The following is a 21,191-nucleotide window of genomic DNA, read 5'->3' as shown; positions in this document are numbered from 1 at the left end:
ATCTCAGAAGTAATACTGGAATGGTAACGATTTTTTTTTTGATAAGTTCCAAAGCGATATCTGGAAGAAAAATCAGAAATAATCTCAAGATATCCAGACCAATCCCAGAGAGGAATTGAAGGACTCATGAGTGATCTAAGAAAGAATCCCGGGAGCAACTCCCAAAGAATTCTAGAGTAATTTCTGGAACAATAATTAATTTTTGTTTCATATTATATATGCATAAAAATACTTTGATTCAATTTTATTTCTTGTGTAGCATTAAGTTTCATTGTAGACACAGCTCGTAACATCAATAATAAATTTAATTTATAAATGTTTATCCAGGTGAATTTAAGCACATACAAGTAAAATAACAGTTCAAATAGTAAAATACCATTTTCATGAGTTTTCGAGGATATGTTTGTTATTTGATATTTAAATACTTGAACTATGCTGTATCAATATTGACAAGTAATTATAAGAAATAAGTATGTATGGAACAATAACAATTTTAATTTATCCCCATAATTGAACGACAATTTTAATCAGAATGAGCCTCCACCACATCATCCCTCTCAGGAGGATTTTGATTCCCTGTAAATATTTTTTGCGGTGATTCAGAATTGAAAATATTTATCAAATGACTATTGTAATCACATACTTGTTAAGTAACATGTGTTGTTATTCGATATTTAAAATAAGATTAGTTAAACCGAACATGTTGCTCCTTTGACAAGTACCAACAACGAGCATTGCTTTAAGTTAAGGTACCGCGGGGCAAGTGGGTAAATGGGGTAAGTGAAAACAATTGATATATTTTATTGAATATGTGAATTAACGTTTTAAACTCATGCGTAAACCTTTGAGGCCATTGAGAACATTACGATAGGTAAGAAATCTCTGAGATTTTTCAGCCGTTATTGCATAATAAAGCGAAAAATTGTTAACCTGTCAAGTAACGGAGTAACAGCCGTAACAAGTTGACGGCGTACAATCTTATTTTAATATTTTCAGTGGAAAAAGTTGCGGAAAATAATTTCCTGTACCACTTCTTAGTTGTCCTCTGTGACAGTTTGAAACTGCAATAAAAAAAGTTTTAGAATTAATTCGACGTAGACCTAAAAATAACTAAATCTAAACACCTTCAATTTTCTTATCAGGAGGGGCAAGTGAAAAGATTATCATTAGAGATTGAATTTGTGTTTTCTTTTTAAGTAGTCATAAGTAAACATAATTCGCAATTATCATAAAAAAACATAACGTGCTGATAATTCAAGAAACACTATACTCAAGCGTTAAAAGCTATTAGAAATCATGGAACTTCTCTAAAAGATGTTGCCAAACATTACAATATTAATATGTCTACTTCGGGCAGCCAATTAAAAGGAAGACGTTGACTGAAAACTTGCAATATTAGAGAACACACGGAAATCTCGTGGAATGTGTATGTAAAGCTACTTCAAAACCTAAAAATGGGGTATAGTTCTGTCCACATAAAAAAGATTCTAAATACGTTATTGAAGGATTCCGTTTGATTTCTCCCGAAGAGTTATCCGACGTCATATCCGACTTTCTCAAAAACAAATAACGAGCGGTGAAAATTCTACAGAGCAGAAATGCAATTGCTGTCCTATAATGTAAGAACTAGCATTGGAAATGTTGCAGTTATAATGGTGTCGAATCATTTCAACAAACATAACTGAACAGAGGAAAATTCAAGTAACAAGAAAAAAGTTTTCTTTGTTCACATGTTACTTATGTTATTGTTCATTGGGACGCCTTAACAAATGTTAAAGGTAGTAGAAATCGTGAATGTAACTGTTAGTTTTTGGATTTATTTTTCAAAACGGCCCCACCTGTGGAGCAAGCGAAAAGTAAAAAGACATTTAATAAAAAAATCTGTACTTTTTTCTTCAATTTTACATAAAAATCAATTTCAGCATACTGCTTATATTTGGTGGGAGTCAAGCAAAAATATACACGACCTCATTTGTTTTAATTTAGGCTCTGTAGAATTTGAAGAATTCCAACTATGCGAAATCCATTACCCACTTGCCCCACGGTACCTTAATGGCTCTCAATAGATTTTACGGAATAATTCCGGAGGGAAATTTGAAGCAAATCTTGAGAAAAACCGTGAATGAAATCACGATGATGAATTCATGTGAAAATGTCTGGAAGAATAACTGATAGAAACCACGTTTTTTTCAACTTTAGAATAAACCTTCAAATATTTTCTCAGAAGAACTCTTGAAGGAATATTTCTTTGTTAATGGTACAACAGGAAATTTAAATGGACTGGTCACTTAGTGCGAATGTCGAATAAAAAAGGGGAAGTAATATTCAGCAGGGAACAAAGCAACGATAGGCAGCTTAGTGTTATTTCTACATATATTCTAAATTCTCATATTTCATTTATAAATTATTGTAACAATTTCAAAAATAAAGGAATTTCGGATCACATAAACTCTCATAATTCCGTTCGTTCCTAAACCGCATTCTTTGCGCTAATAACGTGACTCATGCATACCATACCATCGCACCTCACTGCTTCGCAAACGCATCCCCTTCCCGGTAGGCCAAACTCCCACGTATCCGCTTGCCCTTGAGCACCATCCCGTGTGGCAGGAGCGCAGGTTGACGCACGTAGATTCCCCGGCGCTCCGGGGTCCAGGCACGGAACACCGCTTCCGAATCGGCCGGCAGGTTGATGGCAATCCAGCCGGCCGACGAGAGGACCACATCCGCCACTGATATGTGCTTTTCTTCGCCGTACAGGAGGATGTCCGGTCCGGCTTGCAGGGCGGGCCACTTGGCTAGTCGGTCGGGGTCGGCTCGCGGGACTCGGAGGTACTCGGTGCCCAGGAGGTTCTGGTAGATTTCGTGGGCGTGGGCAGTGTCGCAGATCAGGGTGGGAAGATTCGGTGAAGCGTAGAGGAGGACCCGGGTTGATTCGGGGCCTTCGATGTAATCCAGACGGCCAAGGCCAGCCAGGAACAGGGTGAGACCGGTTTTCATGAGGTAGGCCCTGGGTCGGATCATTTGCTTCGGCAGGGTCAGAAGGAGTTCGTCGGTGGTCAGGAGGTTGGTGATTTGTTCCGGTTGGACCACTCCGGGGGTGTCGTAGCACCACTTGCTGTTGATGAAGTCCTCGCTTTTTTCGTTCAGGGTGAGAATGGGCGTGGAGCCACCTCCTCTCTGGGCAACGGAGAAATGGTCGGAGGTTTGGGACTTTTCCGGAGCGAAGGTTTGGCCGATGTGTCCGATAAGGGTAGCAAATTGAGGCGATCCGGTACTCCGGGCCTGGTGCTTCCGAAGTTTCTCTTCTTCAATCTGGATGGCTCGTTCGGATTGGAGGCGTTTTGAACGAAGATACAACCGGTGGTCCGAGGGTCTGAGGATGGGAAACTTTAGCATCTTGAGGGTGGTCCCCGGCCAAGGACAGGCCGTAGCGCGTTGGACCAGATCCGATGCCTTGACCTTGCAGAGATCCGACCGGAGGAGGGCGTTGAAGAGCGAACTCTTGCCAACGTTGGTGCACCCGACCAGGTAGACATCTCCGCGAGTTCCCCACACGTTATGGATCTTGGTGATGAGCTGTTCGACTCCGTAGCCGGTGGTGGCCGAGATGAGGGACACGTGCTTGATGTTGTTCTTGGTGAAACCAGCTTCCAGGAAGGTTTTGGTGAGGTTGTTGCGGATGTTGTCCAGATAGCCGGGGCAGTCCCGTGGAAGGAGGTCCACTTTGTTGCCCACGACGATAATGGACCGATCGGGTCCGAGAATTTCCGATAGGCCCGGCCAGATGGAGCATGGGAAATCCAGGAGGTCAACCTGGAACGGATCATATCTTATAATGCATGGCTGGTAGCGAAATTTCGCTGAACTGGTGGCCCATTTTGCATAAGGACATATGCCATAATGGACGTTTTCAGAGGCGACTCGTAACCTCACTTTTTACCTGTTCTACGAATCTAAAAATGGCTAATTCGGCAAATTTTGATTATAAAGCGCACAGTTAATGGTAGGAATCTTCCTTTCTAACAAAGCTCTACTTATTAAATGCAAATTTGTTACTGTAAGTCAAGAATTTGTAATCGTGGAACAGGTAGATTTGAGGTTAGGGAATCGCCACTGGACGTTTTGCATAAAGCAGCTTCATACAAGACCAGGTAGAATTTGGGGAAGACATATGATTCTCATTACATCAAATGTTTCTTATGCCAAACGTCCTTATGCGAAATGTCCTATCCCCAAAAGAGAGAATACAAGAAGAAGAAAAACAATTCAAATAGGAATCAGTAGATAAAAGTTTTCTTGGTTAGAAATCTTATATTTTGTAGATATACCGGCAGGTATATTTGAGAATTACGACAATCTTCACTACTCGTATTATGATATCCATTTTTTTAAGATTTTTTCCAAAAAAATCATCTGTAACTAATTTGCTCAGCTTTTTTCCTCCGAAAATATTTTTCTAAAATATTTCCTAAACAGCCTTTCTAAATAAGTACTGCATGAATTTAATTCAAGAACGTAATCTGAATTGTGTAGAAATAACCCCAGAAATTATTCCAGGGACTCTACCAAGAATTTCATCAGGAATACCCCAAAGATTAATCTTGAGAAAATCCCAAATACTACATGAGTGATTCTTCCATCGATTTCTTCTGGGATTAAATTCTTGAGGGTACAGTGAACAAAATTCTCAGAGGAACTCCTTAGGATATCCTTAAAAGAATCACTAAAGGATCTTTTGAAGCAATATTCAGAGTGACTTGATGGGAAATTTAAACAAATATCAGAATCAGTTTGCGATCAAATCACCGACAGAAATGCATACATTAATACGGTCAGTTTTACTTTTCTTATAAGCGGTTTCTTCACCACCGTTTAGGCCTTAAAGCTAGTTTAACCATATGGGTTAAATTGGTTTGCAGCTTAAGCGAAGGTGAAGAAATCGGCCCTTAATGCTACAAGTAATACTGACGTTGGAAACAACATTCTTAGAAATATCCTTAGAGAAATGGTTTCTCCAAAAATCCTCATAAAAACTTGTATTCAACAGTTCTTGTTTGGAACCTTATTTCAGACATAAAGCTTCTAAAGTTGCTGTTTTTAGGACACTCAGTCTAGATTTTGCTATTTTTAGGTCAGACCAGCCTAGATTGGTTATTTTTCAATAATTTCTCAGCACTACTTCTAAAAAAATCCGAAAACCCTCACAAGAAATCATCAGGAATTGCTATAGAAGTTTCATTAGAGATTAGAAAGGAATTTTTCAAGTTACTTAAAATTCCGTGAGAGTTCCATGAATAAATTCTTAGGAAAAGAAAAACTCCTGAGGAAATTCTTTGAGAAACTTCTCAATGGATTTCTGGAAGACTTCATGGAGTAATTTCTTAAGGTTTCCTTGGATCCCGAAATTTTTGGAGAAATTCAAATAAGTGGATGCATCTCGGGAGAAATTATAGCTTGAGTTCTAGAAGATGTTCCCAATGGAAATCTTGGCGGCAATCTTATTAAACCCGATAAAAGAATCACTAGAGAACTAGGGATTTTTTTTTTAATATTAAGCCAAAACTATGAAAAACTTATCTTTATGAAAACTTTTTTATCCTGGCTCCTGTTTTCTTCATTCATGTTTCACCTCTTTTTCAGGCAAGGGGTCTGTAAAGTTCCAGCCTTCATTTTTGTAAATCTTCTGTTTTGCAAATAACGGTGTAAATTTACCAATTAAGATTCCTTCAAAATCTTTGTAGGAATTTCTGGACGAATTCCTGTGAGAATTTGTAGAAAATTGCCAGAAAATTTTCTGGAAAGATGGCTGGAGGAGCTCCTGAAAGTATTTTAGAACAACTACTAATGTAATTCTTGAAACAGGGCTGGTAGCGACTGAGTGAATTAAAAATAGGAACTTTAACACTTAGCGCTTGAAAATAACAACAGTCCAAATAGGAAACGAAAAGATGCCAAAAAGGGATACATAGGAACCAATAACACAAAAAAGCTAACAAGAAGGAGCCACGAGATAAGATTTTCAGTCCTCAGAGACTCTTACCAGGCATTTTACCTAAGAATGTTTTTCAGAAACTTTTTTTTTTTGGGAATTACTCATGACATTACGTCAATAATTATTGATGTGTACTTTTTCATTATTTTCTCCAGGAATTAATCTTTCTAAGAATAAGCACATAAGTTACCTTAGCGACTCCAAAGGAGATTAATCTAAAGATTTTTCTAGAAATTTCCCAAGAAAGTCCTAAGTCATCCAGAAATTTATTCAAGGGTTCTAACGTTATTTTCGCAAGGACTTCTCCAAGACACTCGTTTAGAACATTCAAGATTTCGATCAGATATTTCTCTAAGAATAGTTTTGGAGTGGTTTCTGAAAACATCATAGGATAAATTAATGGTTTAATTCTAGAAGAAGTCCAGAATGGAAATCTTGAAGCAACTCCTAAAAAAATACGAAAAAATCGCTAGTTGAATTCTTGGTGAAATACATTGAAGACCTTAGAATTAAATGTCTTCATAAATTCGCGAATATTTAGAGACGTTCTTACATTTCAGTTAGACAATGGCGAATTCCATTGAAGAATCATTGAATACATTCTTGGAGATACTTTACTTGGAAACATTTCTTGAAAAATTTAAGTAATCTTGAGTTTCTTCTGGAGACATCTTTAAACATATTTTTGATTGATTTTTTTAAGTGTCTCTAAACTACAATCTATCCGTGAAAGATTCAGTGAAAGAATTTCCAAAGAAATCTGTAATAATTTCGGGCAGCTGCCTCATTTTTTTTTCTATCTTTATTAACGAGATTTTTAGCCCTAGGCTAGTTCATCTCGGGACCAACGGCTTTACTTCCCTTCCGAAGGAAGATGTCATCTTTTTCGTTAGAGTAACTATCTCGAAACGGGACTCGATCATCCTTGTCGTGAGTACTAACCACTACACCAGGCCCGTCCCCTAAATTTATTTCTGATGAAATTCCTGGAGAAAATCTTGGCAAAATGGCTAGAGTAATACCTGGCGTAATGTTACAAGTAACCTTCAAATTCTTAGGAATACCCTTTGAGAAGTGTCTGATTGGATTTTTGATGAATCTTTTAAATAAATCCATATAAAATATATAAAGTAGTTTGGCATAACTGATCAAGGACAACCAAAAAAGAAAAACAGAAACTTTAACAATAATTTTAGTTAATACGAGATTTTGGTGACATTCCATTAAAAATAGAGACTTTTAAAGACTACCATTTAAAAAATGAACATGTCTCTAACCTTTTAATAGCAGCATCATTTTTTACTACAAAAACAATACATATTCAGATCACGATAACCTTTTTTGTTTCTCGATATTTTTTCACAAGTTCTCATAAAGCTCTTCTAGTTTGAAAATCTGTGTACGTTTCTGGTACCACGCTGACCAAATAAAGAATACTTAACCGATTTGTACCAATTTTTCAGAGTAGCTCCTTATTACCTGGCATTTTATAGCACACATTTTTTTTTTTTTGATAATTTGACCAAAAACAAAATAGCCGCCAAAGACATTTTATATGGAAAATGTTGGTCCCCCAAGGAACATTGGCATATCTTCAAAACCAAAAAAAAAAAAAAACAAGGATTAATATCGAAACGGAAGAAATTTCCAGAAGAAATATGCACTCGAAGTATTCCCGAAGCTTTTTACTTGATGATTCTGAGAAAAAAAATCTGAGATTTTCTGGAGCCTCTGCGAGAATGATGACCCTTTTTGGTAAAAAAGAGCCTCAAGAGATCATTGGCTTTCATTAAAAATAGAGACTTTTCAGATACTTTAATTCAAAGAGTGACCCAGTTTTAAAACGAGATCTGCTACCACTCTGTACCAGCTACTATCAGCAGCACCTGTCCTCAATCCTCTCTGAATTATCCTTTAGGATTTCTTTAGGATTACAATCAGAAATTTCTCAAAGGACCTGCATTGTGTACAAATTCCTTGAGCAGCTCTTAATATATTCCTCCCTAAACTTCCCGAAGAAGAGCACCTCAAAGAATTTATCCCGGAATTTCAAAAGAATCTTCAGGGAATTTCCACAATGTTTTTATTTTTTTAGACTTGTTCCAGATCAGGGTTCAGAAGGTTTTTCTAGAGAAAATCGTAAAGTCATCATTGAAGAAATTCCTGGTCAAATAGGCCATAATTCGAAAAGTCATCATTGAAGAAATTACTGGTCAAATAGGCATAATTCGAAAACGGTAAGTTGTGGGTGGTTGGTCTGATCCACAAAGTGGTTCAATTTCAGAAGTCACACAAATTTGCAGAACACACCAACTTTCCACGACTTACCGTTTTCGAATTATATTATAAAGTCTCTTGGTTACTTACTTTTGTCTTTGAACAACCCTCTGACACTATTTAAAATGACTGCAATGTAATAATTCCCTTACAGGCAAAATTTCAAGTTATTCGTAGTTCGTCATCCAAATTTCAGCCAATAGGGTCCTAAAGCCCTGTTCCGATTTTAGTGCCAAACGCTTAAGTTTAGGCCAAAAACACATGTTTACTCGATTTTCCAATGTTTTCCGTTGGTTTAAGTCCGAAAAACATTTTTTTTATGTTTTTTTTTAGATTTTATCACACCCCTTGGCTTAAACTCAAATTTTGGGTGAATTTTGTTTTCCGTGTCCCTTCCGAAATGTCAGATAGGAACAACCCCAGTGTTAAAACTAGAACCCATGTGGTGTTTTTGTCGAGTAAGCGAACGTCAAACATGATCTCAAGTGTCAAGGTTCATTTATGAACCCAATTTTTAAATTAATGTTTAAACATGATATAGCCTTTATTTGTGCGGGAAAAATTGCTAAAGTAGTTGCAGTAAGGTGCTCTTTCGTGTTATTGAATAAAAACAAGATTTCATTAAAAAATTTAGGACCCAATTCGGACTATCAGAAGCTGAAATATAGCACCCTAAACTTGGGCATTTTGTATTGAAAAACAGCATTTGATTACTAACTTAGGTCACTGACTGTAGGCTACAGCACTCACTATCGACATCATCGTCAATCTCAACGTTTCCAATGGCCACACCCGATATCTCGGATGTATGGTCTACAGCTGATCGGTACATGTTGATCGGTAACTAGATTAAACTCAAAAAGGATGATTACTTCGATCTTCAACACCCCCTCTTAACCAGTCTATCCTAAAAAAATGTACTCTACTCTACAGAAACGAACATTGTTGACGACGATCTCTTTAATTGGGTTTATAAGCTGGGATACCAAAACCATTTCCGGTTCGACGTATCCAATTTGGCTTCTTGTCATTCGGTGGTCTTTTAACGTGATTATACCTGTTTGCTCGAATTGTCGGATAACCCTTTCATAACTTTCAGGCGTGTTGATGCGTCATCTTGAGCATTATTTCCAGGGAACACCAAAACCACATCCGGATGAGGGCACGTTACTTCCAAGCGTTTCGCAGACCTGTCCAAGGGAAACTCGTGCTTCGGTTCGATGCACTGCTCTCGATCTCGATGCAAGTAAAACGCAACTGGAACGTCTTGAGCAGAATCATCAGTTGATTGACGTTGATTTTCATTCGTCGCTACACCGTCGGAACTTCCATGGTCTTCTTCGAAAATTTCCCCCTCTTGCGCAAGTTTCCAGCATCAACTAGATTCATTCTGTCATCAGGAACCATATCCATCGGCGATTGATCTTTCATTGAATGGTCTATCTACCGGTTCCAAGAACTAGCGTTACAGTACAGTACGTTGTCGATTGTACACGTGACTCCCCGGCTGCTGGTTCCCTCAATTCGTCCTCTATGCCATGCAATTAACGGTTGATTGTCCTTCGCCACAGAAAGAACAGCAGGTTGCTTCTATTTCTCAAAGGAAACAAAATATTCCTGCCGATTCACTAGGTGATAACTAGCACCGAAGTCTAGCTTGAAGGTAACTGTTCTTTGGCTACTGCTATCCGTCGACTTAAAGCTCTTAAAGCTTTTCTATTGGCCGCCACATTCGCTTCCGCTGGTAGTTCGCTTCTGCAGTTCTTCGCTTTATGGCTCTTTTTTTACATCGATGACATCGTCCCAGGAATTCATCGCTTCGTTCTTCATACCATGCCGTCTGCTGATTTCCAACGAACACAAACAACTCCTTCTGATATACCTCGGTTCAGTGATGCATTTGAACGCGTTCAGTTCGCGTTCCAGTTCAATTTTTTGAACGCAGCGATCAAGTAGGCTTGAACATTGAGCAGTTCAAAAATATGAACCCGTGCGAGCCGAAAAATGAACCCAATTGATATTGACTGATACATGACAAAAATCAATGTCAAAGTTATGTTTAGATATTTAAAACAGCAAGAGCAGCATGATTGTTATGTTCATGAAAATTTAAGACGATGAATTCATTCAATTCTCACGTAAGAGCTCCGATCGTAATTGGGAACTGAACGGGCCGTTCTTGAGCAGCGGCTGGTTCATTGTCTACTGCGTTCTCGTGCAAATTTGGCTCGGGCTCCGTTCACTTTTGGCTCGCGTTCAGTTCAAAATGCATCTCTGCCTCGGTTATTCGATCGGATTTCATTTCTTCCACTAACAATCTTTCTATGACGACATCCAGGGTCAGGTTTTCCTCTCCCAAGTTTCCAACGCTGTAACCAAAGGGTCGTAGCTCTCCGGAAGGGTAACGAATAGCTGCGACATCACATCACTTTCTTGAAGTTTCGCTCCTGTCGATTTGAGTTTCTGGATCAGCTCGTCAAAAATCTTAGTCCTTGATCGATTCATCTTCTGCCATCTTGATCTTTGCAAGTTGCTTGCGTATCAGCGTCTGCGAGGAAACCGATTTCTTGGTGTAGATTCCCTCCAAAGTGGTCCAGATGTCCTTCGCTGTTTTCTTCTCCCGGATAACATCCAACAAGTCGTCGTGGATAGATGAAATTATCAGGTTCACAGCCTTTCACGTCCATTTCTTGAAATTTCGGAAGCTCGGCTTCGACGCTTAGCACATCCTTATTGACCGCGTCCAGTAATTCGACCGACTTCAGTAACTTCTCAACTTAAAATTTCCAGTTCTCGAATCCAGCACTGGTGAACTGCGGAATCCCGTGTACAAATTCTCTGCGCATAGGGTCCTTAACCTCTTTAAGTAGTGATTGAGAGGCAGTGGTCAAACGAGGAACTTCTTATATTTAGGTCTTTACAGGACGAAGGGTTGATTGAGAATAAACATAATTTTGACTTGTTAGTCTGTCTAAACAATTGGATAACTAGGGGGAGATGTGTTGATCGGTAACTAGATTAAACTCAAAAAGATTGATTACTTCGATCTACTCCGAGCTACATGGCCAATTCATTCTTCTTGCTCGCTTGGAGAATTTTTGATTTCACCCAATCTGCCGTCCACATGATACCTGATACGTCCATTCCCATGATTATAGGCTCGTATCTCGTAGGCAGCCTCATCATGAGGATCTACGACATGCGTTCGTCGTTAAGCAGGAAGCCAATCTCATGTAGCTTCGAGTTCCAGTCTCAACAGCTTCCACAGGAGATTAATCCTGCGATACTTTCCACTGCCCTGGAAGGCCGTTCGGAGACTGTGCCAAGCGTGTATGGCCGTTCATGCGTTCTGCACAAAGCTGTAATTATACTTCTCGATACTGAGGCAAATTGCCGCCAAAGCATTATACAAAAAGTCCTCGTTAATCTGCACATCGTCCGGTGGTTTGACCAAAGACAAATTAAAGACCTTCATGTCCCTTACTTACTTACTTGGCTTTACATCAATTATCTTGATAAAGCCTCGCCAACAATATTTCGCCAATTTCCTCGGTTCATGGCCGCTTCTCTCCATCCTCGACTGTGACCCACGCTCTCCAGGTCCTGGTGTACCTGGTCAATCCACCTAGCTCGCTGCGCCCCACGCCTTCTTGTTCCGACCGGATTCGTGGCGAACACCATCTTTACAGGGTTGTTGTCCGGCATTCTTGCAACATGCCCTGCCCAGCGTATCCTTCCAGCTTTAGCTACCTTCACGATACTGGGTTCGCCGTAGAGTTGAGCGAGCTCGTGGTTCATCCTTCGCCGCCACACGCCCGCGCTGCATTCTTCTCCTCTAAAACCTCCTGGCACTCCTCGTCGAACCAATCGTTTCTTGAGCTCCGTTCCACATATCCGACAACGCTTTCGGCAGCGTCGTTAATGGCTGCTTTGACTGTCCTCCAGCAGTCCTCAAGAGGGGCCCTATCGAGCTCGCCCTCATCCGGCAACGCTGCCTCAAGATGCTGCGCGTACGCATTGGCGACATCCGGTTGTTTCAGCCGCTCGAGATTGTACCGGGGCGGGCGTCGGTACCGTACATTGTTGATGACGGATAGTTTTGGGCGCAGTTTCACCATCACCAGGTAGTGGTCGGAGTCAATGTTGGCGCCACGATAGGTTCTGACGTCGGTTATGTCGGAGAAGTGCCGTCCATCGATCAAAACGTGGTCGATTTGCGATTCTGTCTGCTGAGGTGATCTCCAGGTGTACCGATACGGGAGGCTGTGCTGGAAATAGGTGCTACGAATGGCCATGTTCTTGGAGGCGGCAAAATCTATCAGTCGTAGGCCGTTCTCGTTCGTCAGCCGGTGGGCGCTGAACTTTCCAATCGTCGGTCTGAACTCCTCCTCCTGGCCAACCTGAGCGTTTAAGTCTCCTATGATGATCTTGACGTCGTGGCTTGGGCAGCGGTCGTACTCGCGTTCGAGCTGCGCGTAAAATGCGTCCTTGTCATCATCAGTGCTTCCGGAGTGTGGGCTATGCACGTTGATTATGCTGAAGTTAAAGAATCGGCCTTTGATTCTTAACTTGCACATTCGTTCATTGATCGGCCACCACCCGATCACGCGCCTTTGCATATCACCCATCACTATGAAAGCTGTTCCCAGCTCGCGTGTGTTGCCGCAGCTCTGGTAGATGGTATGATTACCTCTAAACGTTCGCACCAATGCTCCTGTCCAGCACACCTCCTGCAGCGCTACGATGTCGAAACCGCGGGTCTTCAGTACATCGGCGAGTATGCGTGTGCTCCCGATGAAGTTGAGAGATTTACAGTTCCACGTACCGAGCTTCCAATCGCTAGTCCTTTTACGTCGCTGTGGTCTTCGCCGATTGTCCCGGTTCGTATTCTCTCGTTGATTATTCGTTGCTTGTTTTTTTTACGGCTGGCTTGCAGGGCCTGACACCAACCCCCTAGATTTCCGGAGGACCATTCCCCCTAAATGTTCGGAGGGCCATAGTGCGCAGTTTAGCTTAGAGTCCTTCTCTGGCACTTGGACGATGATCAGCCACCCCTGACATGGGGAACAGACGCTGTTGTGAGCCGCTCCTAACGTGGAGTACAGACGCTCCCTTGCAGTTGCCTAAAATTTTATGGCTCATAAAGTAATCTAGAATGCCGTGAAAAGTGTACTGCGATCTGTCAAACTTGGGTACCTTTTGCACTACCGAGGGACCAAATGCAGTACTAGAAGTGGTACCCAATCTGAGCCCGAGTGGGACGGACCTGGTTTGACGGCTCGCCAAGTTCCCTCCTTGATCATTACCTTCCGCATTCCGAACGCTCATGCTGCGTAGTCCTCTCGATTTTTCAGCTTTCTCAGGGAATGATGGGAAGCGCTACTGGACGGAGTCCGCAAATCACACGCTTTTGCTTTTTCCCTTTGACCGCCGGAGCCGAAGACTTGAGCTGGATCACTTGTTCGTTCTCCATTCCCAACCGGAACACCATCTGGAATTGGAAGTAATCCGTTTCTCGTTCTTCTCACGGACATGCTTCAGAATTGCCTGATGGCTTGTTGCGAAAAAAATTTCACTTTTCGCCTGATTGGTTGGCTGATTGCAGTTTACACCAGTTGCAAACAGCTATACTGGGCCCATAACTGAACAAGTAAACAGTCTAGCAACGAATGATTTATAGACTCAACAATAAATACAACGTTTACTACGTTGACACACACTGTTGTTAGAATGCATCCAGAAATTGAAATACGTGAAAGAATTACCAAAAATCGGATCAACTCTCTTTTTTCAAAGACTTTGATCGACTATTTCTTCACTTTTTTGTCAATAGTACATGGTTTGATTGTTTAGTAGAAGTGTCACGATTGAAATAATAAGTTGATTATTATATTGAAGAATTGGACATATAATCTTATTATGATAACAATGTATTGCATAGTACTCATCTGAATCGATTTGACTCGCATTCGTAATAAATCAATGGAGTTCTGGAACTAGCATGGGAAAGAGAGGGTTAAGAAATCCTCGCGAAATTCTCTCAGCCTTTAGGATATATCTTTGTAGATTTTCCTGGACGAATTTGTATAAGAATCTGTGTAAGATCCTAAAGTAACAGGTGTTGAAGTGGATTTTACTGCAAATATTTTTAAAGGGAATCCTAAGACAACATACTGGAGGTATCAGCACTGGACTGCTGAAAGATTTCCTGAAGCATCTTCTTCTTCTTCTTCTCCTTGGTATAACGTCCTCACTGGGACAAAGCCGGCTTCTCAGCTTAGTGTTCATCGAGCCCTTAAACAGTTGTTAACTGAGAGCTGTCTTTGCCAAAGTTACCATTTCGCATTCGTATATCGTGTGGTGGGTACAATGATACTTTATGCTCAGGGAAGTCAAGGAAATTTCCATTACGAAAAGATCCTAGACCGACCGGGATTCGAACCCAGACACCTACAGCATGGATTTGCTTTGTAGCCACGGACTCTAGCCACTCGGCTACGAAAGGTCCTATAAGCATATTCAGGATGTTACCGCCACTAGTTGTGCAACCAAGTATGCCATGCTTTGGGTGCGTAACCAAGACGGCAGCGAAAAGCAGAAATGAAGATCATTCAGTTACGAGCCTTCAATCAAGATAGACTTATTTCAATAAATAGTTAGAAATTTACCACCTCGTTTCACTCGTAATTGTTTTAAGCATCCCTTGAGAAATCACAGGAGGAATTTCATGTCGAATTTCCGGAACTGTCCATGAAGGAATTTTTATAGAAATCCCATTCTGAACAAATCTGTCAATCCCTCAAGCAATTTGTAAATTAAATGTAAATTGTAAATTTAGGGGTCTATTTTATAAGTCGAGTCGATCAAAATGACTCGACTGGAGTCACTGTCGACCGAAAAATTCGCGACTCAGCTCTGTCACTCGAGTTTTTCGACTGTTGTCACTCTATGTGACTGGATTACTATGGGAGTCGACGGGTGACATCTGAAATATGCATGCTTGCTTTGATCGACAATGAATACAGACGAGTCACATGAATATGCTCGATTTATAAAATAGGCCCCTTATTTATGAATAATAAATAAAAAAGTTTAGTTGAAATTTCAAAAGAATGCTGAATTTATATTCTAATTCTTTGTAAGTAGCAGTACCTAAGTGACTTCAGAGACCTTTCAATACGTATAGATTTTTTAGAGACTTGCATGAGGAAAGTGACCAAATCTCTAAAAAGAGTCCTGCTACCAGCCCTGTTAGAATGTTGCTTAAATCTTATAAAAACTCACCAGCAGCAGCACCAGCGCCTTCTTATCCCTTATCGACGATATCATCTCGACGTAATCATCAGGCGAAACGGTCACATTAATTGCCGTATTGTAGTTCTTCAGAAAGTGGCATCTCTGGCAGATGCTGGTCTGCAGCTGCTGCTTCGACCTTCCTTTAAACAGCTGACTAGGTAAGTAGCCTGGAATGCTGGGTTCTGCGCACTGCAACAGTGCACCACAACCCCCGCACGGAATGTTGGACACCGGTTCCTTCGGATCCGGCGTCCCGTAGAACGACTTCCGGTCGTCGTCTTCGTCCTCCTCGTAGTACTCGTAATCGGACATCCAATCGCCGGTTGTGGGTGTCGTATCCTCTGGCAGTTCTTCCCTAGGGGCTCTCTCGACCTTCCGCACCAGCTTCTGGTAGGGAAAGTAGTCGACCACCTCTTCGGATTCCTCGGCATCCACCGGAGAAGGATCCTGCAGCCGTTCCCCGTACAATTGCTCCAGTGCTATCGGAAAGGGCCGAGCCCGGACCTGATGCGTAGCGTGATCCCGCCGGGCCTTCTCCAGACGCGACTCCATAATTTTGTTGCGCCTGTAGCCCAGCTTCAGAGTATTATCCTCCACGTAGGAACTGTACCGTATTTTGTCCTTGACCCGGTCGAACAGCTCCTCCGAGGAGTCGGAGGGCTTCCCGCTCGAGGAGGAACAGAGCCGAATTTGCACCACCGAACGGTGGAGGCATTTCCTTACGTGGTTTACGGAATATTGTAAACTTTTCACTGAATTTCGCAACATTTTACGCACTTAAGTAACAGAACAATGATTAAAAAGAAAATGCCGGCGAACTACAAAAATGTCCACTGTTTTTATCGCGCTTTGTGTTGTGATTCCGTGCTTCGCAACAAACGCACGTGGATTGAAAACATCGCATCCGGCTGCGTACTTGGAACTCTTATCACTGAAGCAAATTTCCCTCCGTGCTTGCGTGCTGTTTGTTTTCATTTCGCGCTTCTGTGTCACACCAAAATCGCGATTCGAGCCGCGCTTCGCGGATCATCGGATTTCCGTGCGCGCTAAATTCGAACCGTCCGATCGGCTAGATGAGGAAGTGTCCATCGTCGTCCCGGTCGTCACTCAGCTGTTGCCGTCTGCGATGATGACCAAACACCGTCGGCAGCTGTTTCTGGTGGTAATCGGGTTGCTTTTTCTGCTGCTGGCCATCATCTTCGTGACGAACTTCTATTTCGTCCACTGGCTGACGGAAGTGGATTATGGGCGGCCAGTGGCACCGGAAGTGGTTCCCCGTAGGAGTCAGCAAGTCGCAGGCGATAGCGGGACGTCATCGGTGCAGCAACAAGTAGAAGGATTGAAAGCGACCCGAGCGGATGGCATTCTGGGAGCGGTTCAGTCTCGGGTCGGGAAGCTGAAAGCAGTGTACAGGAATCGTAATCCGCGGTACTATCCGGTGAAGCGGGGATTGCTGCGGTCGTTTGCCGCCAAGGCCTACAACATATCAACCGTTTGGAAGACGGCTGCCTCGGTAAGTTTTAAAATTTAATAATTTTTGAATTTTAGTGACGTTCTTTGGGGATGATTGAAAGGTGGAAACAGTACTTCGATGAACATCTGAATGAGCTGCTGAGGGCACAGGCAATGTTAATGCAACGGAGAAAGTGTATCCTTTTAAAGCTGCATTGTGACATCGACATAACCAGTAAGGCCATCCACCTTAGAAAGGCCCCGCAGGGCACCCAGGTGGCGGCGATCAGGCTGCCGGTTGCAGAGGCCAGCAAAACGAAAAACTTGGGCATACTCAAGATAGGCTGGTCGGTTTGCTGGCTGAGCATTCAACAGCCTCCTGAAGTTAGTGTTACTATCGAACCCATACCGCATACCAGCCAACAACGGGAACTGATGGTGGATAGGTCTCTATTGCTTCAACTAGTAGATATAGGGACGACAGGACGATACCCAATCCAAGAAATAGTCTCTAGCTCAAATGACGGTTTCGCGAAAGCAAAAATCAACGGCGTGTTCTATTGCAGTTGTTACGCGCCCCCAAGGTGGTCGATTGAGGACTTTTCCCATATAGTCGACAGGATGATAGCCGAACAGCTAATCGGCAGCCAGTAGTGATAGCTGGTGACTTTAATGCAGCACAAAGAGAAGAAGGTGGTGCAGCATTTAGAGAGGCAAAATTAACTCTCAAAAAGAAAATCAGTAGTCCAAAATGGGTATGCTTTGATAGTCTATGCGAGAATGTCAATTCGAGTCCATGGGGTGACGCCTACAGAGTGTAATGTTGTTGCGATCGATAATCGATGTACTTTTCCCGCATCATCCCACAAACCCATGGCCCCCCCGCCGTATGCGGCAGATGAAGGAGAAGAAAAAGTGGCAAGAATGACGAACGAAGAACTGGCAGAAGTAGTGAAATCATTCGCGTCAAACAAGGCACCGGGACCCGATGGTATCCCGAATGATGCCTTAAAAGGAGTGGCATCCGCTACTGCGCGGTTGTCACTCTGGATGTGAAGAATACGTTCAACAGCGCAAGCTGGGAAGCGAAAGTCCACGCACTTCACCGCCTTAAGGTACCGGTGCTGTTGTGTACGCTTTTAGAAAGCTATTTTGATGGCAGGATTCTACTGTATGACACAGAGGAGGGGCAGAAAAGCGTTCGAATTACCGCGGAAGTACCTCAAGGTTCAATCCTGGCCCCGATGTTATGGAATGCGATGTACGATGACGTACTGAGTGTCCTACCAAGATTTGAGCTCATTTGGATGAAAACTGAGACTACACCAGCCCTTCAAAGTTTGTGGAAATTACAATGGGAAAAGCAAGCAATTCATTCAATCGGTAATAATCATAACTTCGGGCAGCACCGTTCTGGTAGTTGGTGCAATTACTATTAGGTCAAATTAGATTCAGTAATTTATAGTGATTTCCTCCTTTTAAAATAGTATTTCATTTTTTAAAGTGTGAATGAATATCGGATCTCGTTACATAAGTCGTGTATTGAATGTTTGCTGTGGTTATAGATAGTAATATCAATTTACATTTTGTCAAGTGATCATTTACGGTTCTTGTCTTTTTCCAACAATACATCGTTTGTTTGAGTGTGTTTACTGTACGGAATAAACTGTGGCCCAATCACTCAATTATCGTCATATCTGTGTTGAAGGGTCTTGTTTGGACGACAGCTTGTGAGTGCCAGTTGATAACTATTGTGTGCGGAGTATATCCCTTAGAGCAACCGTAACGGTGCGCGACTAAACTAAATTACATAGCGCAGTATCATTACGCTGATCCGTACCGGACGCTGCTAACCGGGGTAGCAAAATGACAGCGCTGCTTTCGGAAAGCATCGGGTGAGCAAATTTGGCAGCGCGATAGTTGCGCTGCTAGGGCAAACGCTCCCTTAGAGCATCTTTAACGGGGGCGACTATTCGGGTGATTAAAATGATCACCCCCAGAGTTGTCATTTTAGTTTAGTCACTCATTTTCACACCGGTGGCTACCATATTTAGTAACTTGTTTCCGTACCGGTCGTTGCTTTTTGGGTTAACATATGAGTTGTGAAAATAATGGTGATCAATTCAGGTTGGGAATTTTTGTAACTCTGCTGGCATATCTATTATATTCTGGTGCGGAATTATTAGAATTCCATCGGAAATTTTTGAGATTGTTTATGAATCCGAGTGGAATCCTTGGGATTCCGACTGGAATCCTTGGGATTCCGACTGGAATCCTTGGGATTCCGACTGGAATCCTTGGGATTCCGACTGGAATCCCGAGGACTCTAGTCTGAATCCCGAGGATTCCAGCCGAAATCCCCAAGATTCCAGCTGAAATCCCGAGGATTCCAGACGATATCCCAAGGATTCCAGCCGGAATCCCGAAGATTCCCGTCGCACTTCCAAGGATTCCAGTCGGAATCCCAAGGATTCCAGTCGGAATTCGGAGGATTCCAGTCGGTATTCTTATCAAAATCTCTTTCCAATTCCAGTCAGAATCCCGAGGATTCCAGTCGGAATTCTAAGGATTCCAGTCGGAATTCCAAGGATTCTAGTCGGAATCCCAAGAATTCCAGTAGGAATCCCAAGGATTCCAATCGGTATTCTTATCAAAATCTCTTTCCAATTCCAGTCAGAATCCCAAGGATTCCAGTTGGAATCCCAAGGATTCCAGTCGGAATCCCAAGGATTCCAGTCGGAATCCCAAGGATTCCAGTCGGAATCCCAAGGATTCCAGTCGGAATCCCAAGGATTCCAGTCGGAATCCCAAGGATTCCAGTCGGAATCCCAAGGATTCCAGTCGGAATCCCAAGGATTCCAGTCGGAATCCCAAGGATTCCAGTCGGAATCCCAAGGATTCCAGTCGGAATCCCAAGGATTCCGGAATCCCAAGGATTCCAGTCGGAATCCCAAGGATTCCAGTCGGAATCCCAAGGATTCCAGGCGGAATCCCGTGGATTCCAGGCGGAATCCCGTGGATTCCAGGCGGAATCCCGTGGATTCCAGGCGGAATCCCGTGGATTCCAGGCGGAATCCCGTGGATTCCAGGCGGAATCCCGTGGATTCCAGGCGGAATCCCGTGGATTCCAGGCGGAATCCCGTGGATTCCAGGCGGAATCCCGTGGATTCCAGGCGGAATCCCGTGGATTCCAGGCGGAATCCCGTGGATTCCAGGCGGAATCCCGTGGATTCCAGGCGGAATCCCGTGGATTCCAGGCGGAATCCCGTGGATTCCAGTCGGAATCCCAAAATCCCATAATTCTCCGAAATCGATAAATTCTTACGAGGATTTTCGAATATTTCATAAACTTCTATCGGATTTCGAATAATTGCATCAGATTCCTAGTATTCTTATCAAAATCTTGAAGGTTTACCCGAATTCCCAAAATTTTGAAATTTCTACTTCATGCGCATCAGATTTCCAAAACTCCAACCAGAATTTCATATCCCACACCATATGCTTGAATTCAAATCGAATAGCAGCGCAACTATCGCGCTGCTAAATTTGCTCACCCGATGCTTTCCGAAGGGAGCGCTGTCATTTTGCTACCCCGGTTAGCAGCGCCCGGTACGGATCAGCGTAATGATACTGCGCTATGTAATTTAGTTTAGTCGCGCACCGTTACGGCTGCTCTTAGTGGAGGTAGCTCCAATAGTGGAGGTAGTGTGTTTTGACATGTTTCGCACTAATTTATGGCTATGTGATATTTTTCTATGATGTACGATGCGAAAATGATATAAGTTATCGAAAAATATTCATGAAATTTAACCGTTAAAGTATTTAAAACAATTATTTTGCTTAACATTTTTGCTCCTTTGCACCTATAGTGGTGCATCAGTACCCATAGTGGAGGGTCCCATAAGAAATCATTGGATTGCGCCACTAAAGGAACCATTCTTAAAACATACCTCCACTAAAGGAACAGTGTTCCTATTATTGGTGCAAGGCTTTTTACAGGGAAATTTTAAATGAATCGTGATTTTTATACATTTGAATGATAGAAGGATTTGAAATCTATCGACTGATACGTTAAAATCATATATTTGATGATTTTAACACTGCGTTTTAGCAGTTTTCCCTTAGGTGCACCACTAATGGTACATTTGCCCTATTCGATTTGAATTCAAGC

General features: G+C 42.3%; 2 protein-coding genes across 2 annotated transcripts in view; one reads left to right on the top strand and one right to left on the bottom strand.

The window, feature by feature from the left end:
* Positions 1 to 2,355: 2,355 nt before the first annotated feature.
* Positions 2,356 to 16,436, bottom strand: LOC5570119 (nitric oxide-associated protein 1). Its single transcript, XM_021837430.1, has 2 exons — positions 15,557 to 16,436; positions 2,356 to 3,816 (listed from the first exon to the last, which is right to left on the bottom strand). Exons 1-2 carry the CDS (start codon positions 16,334 to 16,336, stop codon positions 2,527 to 2,529), a joined length of 2,070 nt encoding a protein of 689 aa, XP_021693122.1. The 5' UTR covers positions 16,337 to 16,436; the 3' UTR covers positions 2,356 to 2,526.
* LOC5570121 (glycosaminoglycan xylosylkinase homolog) overlaps positions 16,395 to 21,191 on the top strand; it is a 23,682-nt gene continuing 18,885 nt past the window's right edge. Inside the window, exon 1 of the mRNA XM_001653052.2 lies at positions 16,395 to 17,081. Coding sequence (XP_001653102.2) covers positions 16,395 to 17,081 — 687 coding nt within the window. The remainder of the gene's footprint in view (positions 17,082 to 21,191) is intronic.

The sequence above is a fragment of the Aedes aegypti genome, chromosome 1, assembly GCF_002204515.2.
Source record: "Aedes aegypti strain LVP_AGWG chromosome 1, AaegL5.0 Primary Assembly, whole genome shotgun sequence".
NCBI classification, from domain to species: domain Eukaryota; kingdom Metazoa; phylum Arthropoda; class Insecta; order Diptera; family Culicidae; genus Aedes; species Aedes aegypti.
Note: the sequence above shows the minus strand (reverse complement) of the source record. Positions and strands in the feature narration are given on the sequence as shown.